General features: G+C 43.7%; 1 protein-coding gene across 1 annotated transcript in view; it reads left to right on the top strand.

Moving 5' to 3' along the window:
- LOC132891932 (ras-related protein Rap-2a) overlaps positions 1–16,687 on the top strand; it is a 37,606-nt gene extending 20,919 nt beyond the window's left edge. The window contains exon 2 of the mRNA XM_060930072.1: positions 15,298–16,687. Within this exon, the coding sequence (XP_060786055.1) occupies positions 15,298–15,535 (238 nt within the window). The 3' untranslated portion in view covers positions 15,536–16,687. The remainder of the gene's footprint in view (positions 1–15,297) is intronic.
- Positions 16,688–17,001: the final 314 nt, after the last annotated feature.

Raw genomic sequence — 17,001 nt, 5'->3', positions numbered from 1 at the left:
CCAGGCTGCTACCAGCAACAAGTCCGAAAGCCAGGGTCTGTCATGGTGTAGGGTTGTGTCAGTGGCCTTGGCAAAGGTAACTTCTGTGATGGCAGCATTAATGCAGAAAAGGTACACTGAGATTTTGGAGCAACATATACTGCCTTCAGGATGAAATATCCCTGGAAAAGATGTCAGAAAGACGATGCAAAACCATATTGTGCACATATTCCAAAGGCACAACTGTGGAAGGAGAGGGTGCCTGTCCTCTCTGTCCCCAATAGAGAATGTGTGGTGAATTTTGAAATGAAAAATATGACAACGGCCCTGTAGTGTTGCATACCTGAAGACCTGTTTGCAGGAAGAATGGAACAAAAACACACCTTGAAACACTGTCACCTTGTGTCTTCATTCTCTAAACATATTTTAAGTGTTGTGAGAAGGAATGACAACATTACGAAGTGGGAAGTGCTTTACTGTCCCAGTTTTTTTTTTTTTTTTTTTAATGTTACAAGAATCAGAATGGCGGCACGGTGGTGTAGTGGTTAGCACTGTCGCCTCACAGCAAGAAGGTCCGGGTTTGAGCCCCGTGGCCGGTGAGGGCCTTTCTGTGTGGAGTTTGCATGTTCTCCCCGTGTCCGCGTGGGTTTCCTCCGGGTGCTCCGGTTTCCCCCACAGTCCAAAGACATGCAGGTTAGGTTAACTGGTGACTCTAAATTGAGCGTAGGTGTGAATGTGAGTGTGAATGGTTGTCTGTGTCTATGTGTCGGCCCTGTGATGACCTGGCGACTTGTCCAGGGTGTACCCCGCCTTTCGCCCGTAGTCAGCTGGGATAGGCTCCAGCTTGCCTGCGACCCTGTAGAACAGGATAAAGCGGCTAGAGATAATGAGATGAGATGAGAAGAATCAGAATTGAAAAGTGTTTGCTTTTGGGTGCGGGGGAGACAACTGAGTGCAATACAGGTAAAAAAAAATATTGACAACTCATGGTTTTCAACGGGCAGCACTGTGGTGTAGTGGTTAGCACTGTCGCCTCGCAGCAAGAAGGTTCTGGGTTCGAGCCCAGTGGCCGACAGGGCCTTTCTGTGTGGAGTTTGCATGTTCTCGCCATGTCTGCGTGGGTTTCCTCCAGGTGCTCCAGTTTCCCCTACAGTCCAAAGACATGCAGGTTAGGCTAACTGGTGGCTCTAAATTGACCGTGAGTGTGAATGGTTGTTTGTCTCCATGTGTCAGCCCTGTGATGACCTGGCGACTTGTCCAGGATGTACCCCGCCTCTCACCCATAGTCAGCTGGGATAGGCTCCAGCTTGCCTGCAACCCTGCACAGGATAAGTGGTTACAGATAATGGATGGATGGTTTTCAATTTCAGCATACTGTCCCAACATTTTGTGATTGTGTGTGTGTGTGTGTGTAAAAAAAAAAAAAAAATGCACACGCACAGAAAATTTGCCAGCATGCAGTTGTTGTTCATTTTCATGCTGTGCATGTTTTCATTTAAATGTTGTCTCTATACAGAAATTGTTTATTTTCATTCCACCTCCCAGCATCGATAGACCGCTGTGTGCTTTATTTTTGCTGCTTTGCAGGGCACTATTACCCAGATATACTACCCGAGGGCAAGTTATTCTGTTTTCCTTCATCAACCATACAGTAACGGGGTCTCTCTCTTTTCTCATCTAACTGGAATCATTGAAGAGCAGGATCTGTGCTTTTTTTAAAGACTTTTTTTGGGGCAGATGTTTAATACTCAGTGATGGTGAATACTTTAGAATATTCATGTTCATTTTATAAAGACCTCGTAGCCATTCAGTGACAGCAACTCGAGTGACAATGCACATTATTAGTTACATTCATTTATGTTCAGGTATTGGCAGTGAACATGTCTACCACACATCTATAAATACTGTGTAAAGTGAATATAGAATGAATAAATAAACATTAAGCCTCGGTCACAACCGGCCGTACGTGCTCCTACGGCTGGTCTACGTGCAAAAAACGCAAGAAACGCACGGAGGGCGCGCCTGTAACGTGCTGATTTTCGAGCCGTAGACTGGCCGCAGAGGTTCTTTGTCATGTCAAACAAACTCTACGGGTGCTTACGTTTTCTTCAGGTTGCAAGACAAACTTATGGCCAACGTGCGTCTTTCTCCACGAACAAAAAAAAACTCAGCAATTTGGGAAACGCCAAAAATCGTACAGCCAAAAAATCGTACATCCGGTTGTGACCTAGGCTTTATGTAAATTTAAGTAGTATTTAATCAGATAACAACATCTAGAAATCAGGAAAACAAATTGGGGGGAGAGACAAATGTCATTGACTTTTTTTTTTTTTTTTTTTTTTTTTTAAGCACAGGGTTGTTTGTTTGTTTTTTTTTTTTAAATGAGCAAATTTATATAAAATTGACTTTATATGAAAATAAATGTCCTACATCAAAGCTGACTGTACTTTAGTGGTTAGAGTAGTAGTAATAATAAGCGTTTAGTATAAATATTGAGGTGATTTATAGGAAATCGTTCGTGCTGATTGGTCAAGAAATTCAGACTGTTTCTCGATAATCACATTGAACAACTTGGCAAAATGGTGGCCAATCGCTTTCCCCCGTAAGTGAGGAAGAATTACAGATTATGAAAGAAAATGCTGTTCCTAAAAGCCCTTAAAAGTACCACGAAGTTTGGTCTAAAACTATTCAAAGGTAAGGTGGAATTGTGATTTATTTTATCTGTTTCAAAACAGGGCGGCACGGTGGCGTAGTGGTTAGCGCTGTCGCCTCACAGCAAGAGAAGGTCCTGGGTTCGAGCCCCGTGGCCGGTGAGGGCCTTTCTGTGTGGAGTTTGCATGTTCTCCCCGTGTCCGCGTGGGTTTCCTCCGGGTGCTCCGGTTTCCCCCACAGTCCAAAGACATGCAGGTTAGATTAACTGGTGACTCTAAATTGACCGTAGGTGTGAATGTGAGTGTGAATGGTTGTCTGTGTCTATGTGTCAGCCCTGTGATGACCTGGCGACTTGTCCAGGGTGTACCCCGCCTTTCGCCCGTAGTCAGCTGGGATAGGCTCCAGCTTGCCTGTGACCCTGTAGAAGGATAAAGCGGCTAGAGATAATGTGATGTGTGTGATGTGATGTGTGTTTCAAAACAAAGTATTTTATGTGAGTTGGCATGGAGAAGTGACAAGTCTGCGCCGTGCCGTTATTGCATTTGCATGCCGCTTTTGAAGATTGAAAAGAAAATTTTTAATCCAATTTTTATTTTAATTTTTTAAAATAATCACCTCTGCATTTATACTAAATCAATTCTCCACCTCAGGTTCAGTGAATATCGATGAATAATCACCTCGACTTTGCCTCGGTTGTTATTTTAAATAATATGGGCTGGCTTTGAGTGGTCTGTCAGATATATTCCATTCAGCTAGCATGATAATGAACGAGTCGAAAACTCCTCTTTAACAGGTTCAGTATCATGTTAGCTGAATGGAATATAGCTTATGGACCAATCAAAGCCAGCCAATATTATTTAAATATATAATACACACCGGGTGGCACGGTGGTGTAGTGGTTAGCGCTGTCGCCTCACAGCAAGAAGGTCCGGGTTCGAGCCCCGTGGCCGGCGAGGGCCTTTCTGTGCGGAGTTTGCATGTTCTCCCCGTGTCCGTGTGGGTTTCCTCTGGGTGCTCCGGTTTCCCCCACAGTCCAAAGACATGCAGGTTAGGTTAACTGGTGACTCTAAATTGACCGTAGGTGTGAATGTGAGTGTGAATGGTTGTCTGTGTCTATGTGTCAGCCCTGTGATGACCGATGACCTGGCGACTTGTCCAGGGTGTACCCCGCCTTTCGCCCGTAGTCAGCTGGGATAGGCTTCAGCTTGCCTGCGACCCTGTAGAACAGGATCAAGCGGCTAGAGATAATGAGATGAGATGAATACGCACCATTGTGTAATGGGGTGGTGTGTAAGGTGCTGATGTGCATTTGGAAGGATAAGGTCAGTGGCTGTTAAGCATTCTGATGGGAATGTTGTGGGAAGAACCTGTTATTGAAGCAGGTGGTTTTTTGTGTCTGAGCACCATTTTTCTGTGACCGCATCTCAAATGATGTTCCATTGTGCAATGATACCATAGTTATTTTTGGTCCGCTAATTTGATTGGCCAAGCAGCGTTCCAAGAGCGCTGATATTTTGTATAACAGCGCTGGGATATTAAAATGTTTCTCGCTCCACTTGTTTGTTTGCTACATAAAAATCCAAATTTATTTCATTATATTGAAAATGTTCCCACACGCTGTCAGTCATTCTGTGCTTTGGCGTGTGGCTTCTTTGGGATTTTTTTTTTTCTTTTTCCCTCCATTGAAAGAACAAAAATCATGTGAATAATTTCATTTGAATATTCAGGGTTTTATGTGGGGCTTGGGTCACCTGAGATGTTTAAAATCCTGCTGTATATTTGCAAAAAGAAAATAACAGTCAGTAAATAACGAGGATGTTGCAGTTGTGCTCCTGAGTGGGAGCGACAGGTCCAGCGGGATCAGGATTAGATTGTATTTGATGAGCTTTAGCTTTGAGTTTTAGTCTTGCTGTTGTATCAAAAATGCAAAAACACGCAATCAGGATGTTCCTAGTAATTGGGTAAATGAATATGAATCATATAAAAATTAATAATAAATTAACGATGGGCTCAATTGTGTTAGATTCAATTACTAGGCCTTTTAACGAATCATTGCCATTATAAAGTCATTTGACAGGTATAATTTTAAGAATTTCTCTCTCATTTTCTTGCTCGTGTGTGTGTGCGCGCGTGCTTGTTACATGTTGAGAACCAGAATTCATTTTTTACCAACAGATTTCGAACATTTTTGGGAAATGAGGACATTTTGGCTGGTCCTCATTTCTTCAAAGGACGATTTGAGGTTTAAGACTTTTAGTTTTAGGGGTTAGTTTGGGGTTAGGCGTTTAGTTGTGATGGGTAGGGCTAGTCTGGCTAATGCGACTTCAAAGCTCTGCGAGCATTTGGTCTGGCAAAGATATTAAGCCCAACCATTTCCCAAAGTGCGTGGTTGACCCGCCTCCCTGAAATGCCTCAGTTTGCTACTGGTTGAAGCCAGAAAAGGCTGTGATGAAGCTTAAACCAATCACATCACTCTTTCCTCTGACGTATGTGACGCGACGGGGCTAACTGGTAGATTAAACTCTTACCGAAGCCGGTCGGGAGCAAGGCGAAAACGTCCTTCCTTTCAATAAATACCTCCAGGGCTGCTCCTTGCTCCGTTTTCAATGAGAACTTGCTCCATGTTCGTAATGTTTCTAGTGAATGAAGCGCTTCCGGCATAGATTCTGTAAACAATCTATGGCTTCCGGTCGCAGTTCTACTACGTCAGTGCCTTGAACACGCCTCTACCCAGGGCCGTTGGAGATGCTCAAAGTTGATTGGCTCCCGATTTTTCGGGAGCTTGGAAGAGCTGTAGATAGCTTGCCTGGCCAGACTAAGCTCGCAACAGGCTCTCGTGTTGCGTCACAAGTTAAGATGGGCGGGCCCAGGCTAGGGTAGGGCTGGGCTGGGCTGGGGAATGCATTATGCTAATTAGTGTCCCCACAAAGATAGAAGTGTGTGTGTGTGGGGGCAAGACATGTGTAATCAGTAATAGGCAGTGGCTGAGCTTTTTATTGTGCTGGCCACCATCTTAGCACATCGCACCACTCCCCCTCCTACTCTTCCCCTGCTGTATTTTCTCACAGAAGCACATGTCCACACCACACATCCTCATGAACGACATCTCCCCAAAACCACTGCCATGTCCACACGCCCTCATTGCATACACTGCACAGCACAGCAATCAGTCCACCACTATAATCAGTGATTTATTTAAAGAGTTGTATCGTGTGTGTGTGTGTGTGTGTAAAAATAGTTCAGTGTGGTGCTAGGGCCTGATTTCCACACAGCATCTCTCACACCCACACATCTCTGAGTGGCTGTCCTGTCATAAATTCAGTGGTTTAGTAACAGTACTCTACACAAGTGAGCTTCACTTAGACAGAACCTGAGAGATGTGATATTTTTGTGTGAATGACCTGTTGGTTTGTACCTTTTTGTGTTTTTGTTTTTTGTGTCACTGGCCCACCGTTGTGAAGTGTAGTGCTTCTATTTGTCAACTAGGACTAGACAAGCCTCTCTTTGCCACTACACAGTCTAATTTGACATTTTAGAAGTAATTCACATCACCATAGCAACTGTAGCAAAAGGCAATACTTTTCTTTTTCCTCCCAGTCTTTCACTGGATATTTTCCACACTCAATACCTGGGTTTCCTCCCACCTCCCCAAACTATGCCGGGGGTTGATTGGTATGTGTGACGCCGTGGGTTTGATTGGTATCCCATCCGGGGTGTGTTCCTGCCTCACTCCCAGTGTTCCTGGAATGGGCTCCGGATCCACAACAAGCCTGAGCACAATAAAGCAGTTACGGAAAATGAACAAGGCGGCACGGTGGTGTAGTGGTTAGCGCTGTTGCCTCACAGCAAGAAGGTCCGGGTTTGAGCCCCGTGACCGGCGAGGGCCTTTCTGTGCGGAGTTTGCATGGTGTCCGTGTGGGTTTCCTCCGGGTGCTCCGGTTTCCCCCACAGTCCAAAGACATGCAGGTTAGGTTAACTGGTGACTCTAAATTGACCGTAGGTGTGAATGTGAGTGTGAATGGTTGTCTGTGTCTGTTGGCCCTTTTCCACTACCCTTTTTCAGCTCACTTCAGCCCGACACGGCTCGCGTTTCGACTACCTTAGAGCAGCACGACTCAGCTCGCATCAGCCCTGCTTAGCACCCAAAACTCGCACGGTTTTGGAGTGGGGCTGAAGCGAGCCAAGCCGAGCTGAGTGGGGCTAGGGGCGTGAGGAGACACTCCCCTGTGCACTGATTGGTGAGGAGGAGTGTCCTCACATGCCCACACACGCCCCGCGAGCACGCTGGGATCTGTAAACACCGTAAACCCGGAAGAAGAAGAATTACGAGAATTTCTGAAGCCTTACGCGCCTCGCCTCATCTATACGCTCTTGCCAGTATCTGTTGGCGTTGTCGGTGACAACAAGCCACAGCACCAAGACCAGCAACACTAACGACTCCATGTCCTCCATGTTTATTGTTTACTATCCGGGTCGTGAGACTACCGCTTAAAAGCTCACTGATGTCACTGTTTGCGCCGCCTAACGACATCACGTGACGTCCACCCACTTTCGCTAACTCCACCCAATGTGTCCACCCACTTCCAGCCAGCACGGTTCAGCGCGGTTGTAGTCGAAATGCAACTCCAACAGCCCCACTCAGCTCGACTCAGCCCAACTCAGCACGGCACGGCTCAGCCCAACTCAGCCGCATTGGTAGTGGAAAAGCGGCATATGTGTCAGCCCTGTGATGACCTGGCGACTTGTCCAGGGTGTACCCCGCCTTTCACCCGTAGTCAGCTGGGATAGGCTCCAGCTTGCCTGCGACCCTGTAGAACAGGATAAAGCGGCTACAGATAATGAGATGAGATGAGAAAGTGAACAAATAAAACGATGCAAGTGTTCCTTGCTTTTCCAAATATAAGGATGGACTCCTGGTTTTAGTTGTATACTTTCACCACGTCAGTCAGTAAACTACAGTAACTGCACTTCATGTCTGACAAAATGAAACAAAAACCCCATTTAGTTCACATTATTACAAAACTTCACTGCTCTGCTGCTCATTAAAATGGAAATGAGATGCACCCATAGAGACTCATCTCCTAACATCCCATATTCAAAAGCTTATGCTGAGGCTGCTCGGGCATTACTGTCAGACACGAAATGCCCAAGAAAAAGAGAACGCGGTCCACGAAATACTGTACGCTGTTGTTTTAAAAGTGCCAGGACTTTACCCACTTTCCTCCAGTGAGCAGGTTTGTGGGTGCTGAGCTCACTGATGGAGACTCAGATCCTAACCTGACCAGCACAATGCCACAACGTGTGTGTGTGTGTGTGGTGGGGGGCTTTCACAGAATGGCGCATGGCTAAATGGCATGAATATTTCATCCAGTAAAGCCAGAGCCTAATGAGAGAAGAGAGGTCCGCTCTGTTGTCATGCCGTTTGTTCTGTTTGACAGGAGACTGAAGGAGGTAGGGTGAGGCGTTAACACACTGGGGCTCTGTGCATTGGAAATGAGTATTCCATTAAAGCAAACTATTAAAGCCCCAGTCATTTTTTCTCTTCTGAGCATTAATGCTATAACCCTGCTGATTCCTCATTCCCTCTGTATCACTGTGGCGGAGTTAAACTCAGGTTTTTTGTTATGATGTACACTCCCGGCTCTGCCTTTGTATGATGTTCCTCTTTAGTGCAGTTTGTTTAGGCAGATGTGATGCGCAGCAATCACACTCGGCTCCTGACCAAAACAACCAGTCCTTGACCATCTGAATAAGTTGGCCTTGGTCTGGTTCCAAGTGCCACTTTAGTGCGGTTCAGTTCCAGTGCGAAAGTAATTTGACGTTGACTCAATCAACCCAACTGCGCCTCAAACATGTCGTGTATTTTGGGTTGGAGATCCGAGCTGCTAAACTGCTCTATGAGGAGCGATCTGAGGACAGAGCTGCAGCACTGCAGATATGTGATGTATCCTGAGGGGAAAAAAAAGCTGGATGCAGTACATAAAATGGTTAAAACTGGTTATTTATCTAATTGTCTAATCATTTATTTAGTTCCGGCCCTGTGGTTTCCATGCTCAGGCGATTTTTCTGATTTCCACACACACTTGCCAAAGCTTTGTTTATCTTTTTCAGTTGTGATATTTCTGACAAATGAATGAACAAGTTTTACAAATATGTTTTCAGCTGCACATCACCCTCAGCCCCAAAATATTTTCCTAATTCTGACCTGGCGAACAGATTAATAGGCGTGAAAGCTTGCATTATAGTCCTTCGTCGATTCAATTATGATGTGCCACCAATTAGTTGGTATTTTTCGACATTTTCTTGTGTGTTGTTTTCACAGCTGACAGGCTGTTATTTGTGGTATATTAAGCATTAGTATAAATACACAGGTGATTATTGGAAATCACGCGCACTGATTGGTCGAGAAATTCTTTTTTTTTTTTTTTAAGATATTTTTTTGGGCTTTTTGCACCTTTATTGGATAGGACAGTGTAGAGACAGGAAATGAGCGGGAGAGAGAGAGACGGGAAGGGATCGGGAAATGACCTCGGGCCGGAATCGAACCCAGGTCGCCCGCATTCATGGTATAGCGCCTTAACCACCTGAGCCACGACGCCCCCTGGTCGAGAAATTCTGACTATTTCTCGATAATCACCTCGAGCAAAACGGCGGCCAATCGCTTTGTCACCGTAAGTGAGGAAGAATTACAAATTATGAAAGAAAATATTGTTCCTAAAACACTAAAGATGCTATGAAGTTTGGTCTAAAACTATTCAAAGGTAAGGTGGAATTGTGATTTATTTTATCGATTTCAAAACAAAGTATTTTATGTGACTCAGCGTAGATAAGTGAGAAGTCTGCGTGCATTACCGGTATATTTGCATGCTGCTTTTGAAGATTAAAATAGTATCTATCTATCTATCTATCTATCTATCTATCTATCTATCTATCTATCTATCTATCTATCTATCTATCTATCTATCTATCTATCTATCTATCTATCTATCTATCTATCTATCTATCTATCTATCTATCTATCTATCTATCTATCTATCTATCTATCTATCTATCTATCTATCTATCTATCTATCTATCTATCACAATCATCCTCCTCAGGCTCGTTTAATATCGGGGAATAATAACCTCAGCTTCATCTCGGTTTGCCTTCAGCAGGGATGAGAGTTTTCCGCTTTTCGGCGGATTTCCGCTTTTTCTGAGTAAAAAAACGACCTTTTTATATTATGCCAAATCCGTTGAGAATTTTTTTTTTATTAATTAAGGGGGGTTGGGGTATGTTCCTTCATGCTGTTCAAACTTGACTCCAACGATGTTTACACATTATTTGTAAGTCACCATCTTTAGTCTCGTTTAATCTCGTTGAATCATCTTCTTCTGGCTGCTCCGCCACAGCGGATCTTTCGTCTCCGTTGCTCCCTGTCTTCCGCATCCTTCTCTATCACACCTGCCACTTTCATGTCCTCTGTCACCACATCCATGTATCTCCTCTTTGGCCTTCCTCGTTTTCGTTTGCCTGACAGCTCCATCCTCAACATTCTCCTTCCAGCATCATCTGCACCTCAATCTCATCTCTTATGGGGCTTTTCCACTACCAACGCGGCTGAGTTGGGCTGAGCCATGCGGTGCTGAGTTGGGCTGAGTCGAGCTGAGTGGGGCTGTTGGGGTTGCATTTCGACTACAACCGCGCTGAACCGTGCTGGCTGGAAGTGGGTGGACACATTGGGTGGAGTTAGCGAAAGTGGGTGGACGTCACGTGATGTCGTTAGGCGGTGCAAACAGTGACATCAGTGACCATTTAAGCGGTAGTCTCATGACCCGGATAGTAAACAATAAACGTGGAGGACATGGAGTCGTTAGTGTTGCTGGTCTTGGTGCTGTGGCTTGTTGTCACCGACAACGCCAACAGATACTGGCAAGAGCGTATAGATGAGGCGAGGCGCATAAGGCTTCAGAAAGAGAGGGAACTTCTTCAATTCCTTCTCAATGAAGACGACGAGGACACAGACGTCCTCTTCTTCTTTGTCATAATTCTTCTTCTTCCGGGTTTACGGTGTTTACAGATCCCAGCGTGCTCGCAGGGCGTGTGTGGGCATGTGAGGACACTCCTCCTCACCAATCAGTGCACAGGGGAGTGTCTCCTCACGCCCCTAGCCCCACTTGGCTCGGTTGGGCTCACTTCAGCCCCACTCCAAAACCGTGCGAGTTTTGGGTGCTGAGTAGGGCTGAAGTGAGCTGAGTCGTGCTGCTCTGAGGTAGTCGAAACACGAGCCGTGTTGGGCTGAAGTGAGCTGAAAAAGGGTAGTGGAAAAGGCCCATTAGCTTCATTCCCAAGCTCTCCACATGTGCTGTCCCTCTGATGTGCTCGTTCCTTATCCTGTCCAACCTCGTCACTCCCATCGCAAACCTTAACATCCTCAACTCTGCCACCTCCAACTTTGCCTCCTGTCTCTTCGTTAAGGGTACGGTCTCCAATCCATACATCACAGCTGGTCTCACTACTGTCTTATACATCTTACCTTTCACTTTTACTGGGACTTTCTTATCACAAATGACTCCCGAAATCCTTCTCCAACTGCTCCACCCTGCCTGCACTCTCTTTCTCACCTCACTATCGCAGCCCCCATTTTCCTGCACAGTTGACCCCAGGTACTTGAATTCACCAACTTTCTTTACGTCTACTCCTTGCATCTTCACTACACTCTCATCCCCATTCTCACTGATGCACATGTATTCTGTTTTCATTCCGCATGTTAGATTTGGCACAGTTTTACGCCGGATGCCCTTCCTGACGCAACCCCCTCCAATTTATCCGGGCTTGGGACCAGCACCAAGAGTACACTTACGCACCCCCAGTGGCTGGATTGTTTAATCTCGTTGAATGTGATGTCAAATTCGTGTTATCTGCATTGTTACTGGTTAAAACATCGATGTCGAGACCATAATAGCCAATCAAAACAGTTTTTACAAAGACACCCACATCCGTTTTCTTTTATCAAAACTTACACATGTTCGTGAGCTGCATATCAAAAATACGCTCCTCTAACCGGCGTTTATTCTCAAGATGCCGAATACTAGTGACAAGCGAGATGAAGCGAAGGTACATGAAATTGATGCTGGTATAAAAAACAAGTTTAGCAAAGCAAAAGGAAAGCAAGAGAGGAGTGTGAGAGAGAGCAGAAGAGAGCTAGGTTAGAGCATGTAAAAACACAGGAGGAGCTGGCTAATGAAAGAAAAAGGAAAAAGGAGAGGACTGATAAGCTTTTGGCTTTGGCCAAGAAGCTGAAGAAGAATTCTAAATGATCAAATGAAAATTTGTTTCAAAAATAACTGGGAACTGTAAACAACTTTTAAGTGCAAATAGACATTTTCCTCATCTCATTCTCATCTCATTATCTCTAGCCGCTTTATCCTGTTCTACAAGGTCGCAGGCAAGCTGGAGCCTATCCCAGCTGACTACGGGCGAAAGGCGGGGTACACCCTGGACAAGTCGCCAGGTCATCACAGGGCTGACACACAGACATAGACAACCATTCACACTCACATTCACACCTACGGTCAATTTAGAGTCACCAGTTAACCTAACCTGCATGTCTTTGGACTGTGGGGGAAACCGGAGCACCCGGAGGAAACCCACGCGGACACGGGGAGAACATGCAAACTCCACACAGAAAGGCCCTCGCCGGCCCCGGGGCTCGAACCCAGACCTTCTTGCTGTGAGGCGACAGCGCTAACCACTACACCACCGTGCCGCCCCAGACATTTTCCTTTTGAAGAAAACATACAAATGATGTGGACAATAAGATAAAGACAGTCTCCATAAAATATGCATTTGTTTGATTCAATACATTGAATATATGATAATTTGAATTATAGCTGACAGTGTTGATAACTGTAATAACTTTTAAAGCTTAAATAGACATTGTGAAGAAATCATATACAAGTAATGTGGACATTAGGAAAAGGTCAGTCTCCATAAGATATGAATGCTTTTATTTAATTCAATATATTGAATATATGAAAATTTGAATTATTAATGGAACTGTAAATAACTATGAATTTTAATGGACATTTTTTAAAAAAACAAGTGATGTTGACAATGAGTAATAACCAGTCCCCTTAAAATGTAGATATTATTTTGAATTAATGCAATACACATGTTGATTTTGATACATATTGTTCTATATAATAGTGTTATTTCAATAAGTATTAAAATAGGCATCAGGTGTTTTCATTAACTACAGCTCAAATTGCAGGAAATGGGGTGTGTAAGGTCTCATTTTGAAAAAAATTTCCCCGGGGGTGTCCCCCCGATCCCCTCTTATTACTTCGGACGCCTTCGGCCCCCTCAGGACATTTTACAGATTTTCTGCTTTTTTTCATCAGGACCCACTCTCATCCCTGCTTCAGTGAATAATTGTTAAATATAACACAGAGGATTATGGGTAACAGTCACTGAGGCAATGGCTTCATATGTCATCATCGTTCAGAATACTCAGCTCCACTGCGTTTGTGTATATATGTGTGGGTGTGGCTAATTGGAGATAACATATAATTAAAGTAGGCATAGCAGGTAAAAATTCTAATTAATTCCAAATTGCTTGAAACTGCTCTCATTGAATTCAGAATTGAATGCAGGACAACGTACTTTTTACAGAATTAAAATAGGTTTATCTGTTCTTGAGATTGATAAAACAGCTTAATTTTTAGAAAATTGCCGTAATAATCTGTATTAGGATCACGTGGTCCAAAATGGGCCTCATAATGAAGGAAATCAAATGTTTTTTTTGTTTTTTTTTTTTCTTCATAACTTTTTATTTTTTAAGATATTTACATGGAACCTGGCAGGCACATAGATGGTTGTAGACCAAATACAAAGTTTGAAAAATTACTAAAAACTAATTTTGCAAATTAGTATTTAATTATGCTAATTAGGTAAAACGTTAAATCGGTACACTTCTTCAAAGTTTCACCAGATGGCTTTATTTGTGCAATATAAAGCTGATCTTAACTCTCATTTATACACCACAAAGGAGAAATTAATCTTAATTATAAAATATGCGTAAATAAGCACTGAATGTCTCACATCTACCTACCACTTTCTATCAAAATAAAGTAATAAAAGATTATTTCTCACACCCTCTTTGTGCTCTGTAGGCCTTTGTATTTCTAAGTAGGGCCTACTAGTGTTTTATATGAAAGAATATAAATGATTATTTCAATTAAAATTCACAGTTCTCAAGTCAAGGCTAACCTCGAAAATGCTGTGTTCCACATCCAATAAACAATTCCAGTTAACTGAACTGAAATTGACACTTGTGTTTCTGACTTCCGTTTTTTTAATATCATTCCGACCACCACGATCTTAATATTTTTCATCAAAACAATTACGGTTATATTCTAAAATGGTTATTTATTTACAGGAATCAGTTTGATTTGAAAAAATAAGTAGGTAAAGCTGTGAAAACTCACTTCAAAGTCTCCCGTGAATCATAACATCAAAACTAGCTGATGGAAAATTTTGCTGAATGCTTCATCAGAAACAGCGAGAGCCGGAGAACATCTCTATAAAAGTTATCTGATTGATATTCCCGAGTAATCCAGTCGGAAACCGATCAGGGGTGGGTTTCCCAAAAGCATCATAGCACAAAGATCATTGTTAAATGGTAGAGAGAGCAGCACAATGAACTCTCTCTCTCCCTCCCTCCCTCCCTCCCTCCTAGTTACGATGCTCTTAGCGTTAAGAGGCTTTTGGGAAACCCATCCCAGAAGAGAGCAAGCCTGACCACTTTCCTGTGACTCAGAAAGCACCAGCAGTTTCCCGACATCCTGCAAGCAGAGTTTTTACTCTCTCGTACCAACTTCAACCTGCTGTTACTCCCAAAGTACTGAACAGATCTTAACGAGATGAATTTCTTTGGAAAGCAGGGAGTATAAGCTTGTTAATGATAGTATTCGTGATAGAAAATACTCAAGAGTTAAGCAATGACAGATCTGGAAACTCAGATGAGTGCCTGCATGCACAATTTTCACAGCACGGCCAGCGAGCATCTCATCTCATCTCTCATCTCATTATCTCTAGCCACTTTATCCTTCTACAGGGTCGCAGGCAAGCTGGAGCCTATCCCAGCTGACTACGGGCGAAAGGCGGGGTACACCCTGGACAAGTCGCCAGGTCATCACAGCGCTGACACATAGACACAGACAACCATTCACACCTACGGTCAATTTAGAGTCACCAGTTAACCTAACCTGCATGTCTTTGGACTGTGGGGGAAACCGGAGCACCCGGAGGAAACCCACGCGGACAACATGCAAACTCCACACAGAGAGGCCCTCGCTGGCCCTGGGGCTCGAACCCAGGACCTTCTTGCTGTGAGGCGACAACGCTACCCACTACACCACCGTGCCAGCGAGCATCTGATATGCCTAATTAAAGAAATAGCAAAAAGGGGTATACACTCTAAGTATATTTTATAACATTTAGTGAAGTTCTCTTGTAAAATCCTGCTCTCTAAAGCTGCACACGTGTGTGTGTGTCTCTCTCGTATATAATTAATTTTTTAAGGTAGTTTCAGCTAACTTCCACGGTCATCAGTGAATATTCTGAATGGGTTAAAAGGTGAATAACAGCCCTGCATGAGTCTGACATTTGTTTTCCCTCCGCAGGTATGAGAAGGTGCCGGTGATCCTGGTGGGCAATAAAGTGGATCTGGAGAGTGAGCGGGAGGTGTCGGTGAACGAGGGTCAGGCTCTGGCTGAGGAATGGGGCTGCCCCTTTATCGAGACCTCCGCCAAGAGCAAGACCATGGTGGATGAACTGTTTGCCGAAATCGTGCGACAGATGGACTACGCAGCGCAGCCCGACAAAGACGATCCCTGCTGCTCCTCCTGCAATATACAATAACCCTCCATCACGAGGGCTCGTGCAAACTCACACTCACATATGCACACGTCACACACCGCACATACATGCACAAACATGCAGGCACAGTCATATACATTTACAAAATACACATAAATTTCAGTAGATGTTCTTTCTGGTGCATCAGCTTTCTCATAGTGTAATTCATTCTGGCGTGTATATGTCCGAATGAGGAGGTTTGATCACTTTACCTGACTGACTCACTAAGAAGTGCACTGGCCTTATGCGTGAGGGTCCTGTTTCCTAATGGAGTAGGGGTGTGCATTACTCCTGAGGTTTAACACTATTTAACCATTTTGATAATTTTTTTTTCATGAATTGTTTTCCTGTTGACCCATTTTGATGGAAGATGCGCTTCTAATCACATAACTTAGAGCTCTTACAGCTGAGGGATCGACTTCCACAACCTCAGCCATTAAACTTTAATAAAAGATTGATTAGAGGTAGAAAAAGATAAGATGAAACACCCACTCCAACACTACCAAAAAAATACATTTCAAACACGTCCTTTCCCCCTTTGGTCTCAGTTGTTCTGAAGGATGGAATTGTAGATTATTCTGTTTTGGGGTTTTTGTTGTTTTTTTGTTTCCTCCTTGAACATCAGTGTGATGTTGTGTATCAGTTGTGTGTTCTCTATCTGGGAGATGATGACAGGACTCTGACCACAGAAATCCCAGGCCTCTTTCAGTTACTGTGGAGCTTTCATCATCCACTGTTTGAATTTTGCTCCGAGTTGGGTTAAACATTCTTCACATGGTGCCATCAAACTCCACTCTAGGGCTAGCGTTTCATATAAAAGGTGCACAGGGAGAAAACCAATTTCAAACAGTAAAGATGATGATGATGACGACGACGGTTATCTACGTAAATACCCATGTGAATTTTGCCAGTTCCACTCTGGCTCGTCCTTGCTGTGGGCTTGTGGACTGAGTGCATGGCCAGAAAACTGAGCAGCCTGAAACCGATTTAAAGAGTTTGAGCCAAAACGACGATCACTCCGGTCAGACCAGAGCAGCGAGGTGCTGTGTATTCATTGTTGATTTTATATTTTTTTATGTGAACATTTATTTTCTCCTTCTTGGATGAATGATGACACTCTTTCATTTGGCACCTCAATAAAATGTGTTCAACACATCATCCTTGCTAACGCTCTTTTAATAAGTGTTATGACTGTAGGGAAAGTAATTTTACACAAAAACAGGTTGGCCGTGTACAAGCTGCCTGGCTTTTATTTAATTTAGGGTAAGATGGTGTGTTAATATGTACGTGTGCGAGTGTGAAAATACATTAATATTATCATGATCAGATGATGCCAGTGTGTAAATGTGGACTAAACGTCCCCACAAGGATCAGAATATGTGACAGGTTTGACCTTATTTGGACATTTGTCTGGTCTCCATGAGGGAAACTACTTTTGACAAAAACTGTAGCTCTTATTTAAAAAAAAA

The sequence above is a fragment of the Neoarius graeffei genome, chromosome 9 (genome assembly GCF_027579695.1).
Source record: "Neoarius graeffei isolate fNeoGra1 chromosome 9, fNeoGra1.pri, whole genome shotgun sequence".
NCBI lineage: Eukaryota > Metazoa > Chordata > Actinopteri > Siluriformes > Ariidae > Neoarius > Neoarius graeffei.
This window is presented reverse-complemented; position numbering and strand designations above follow the sequence as displayed.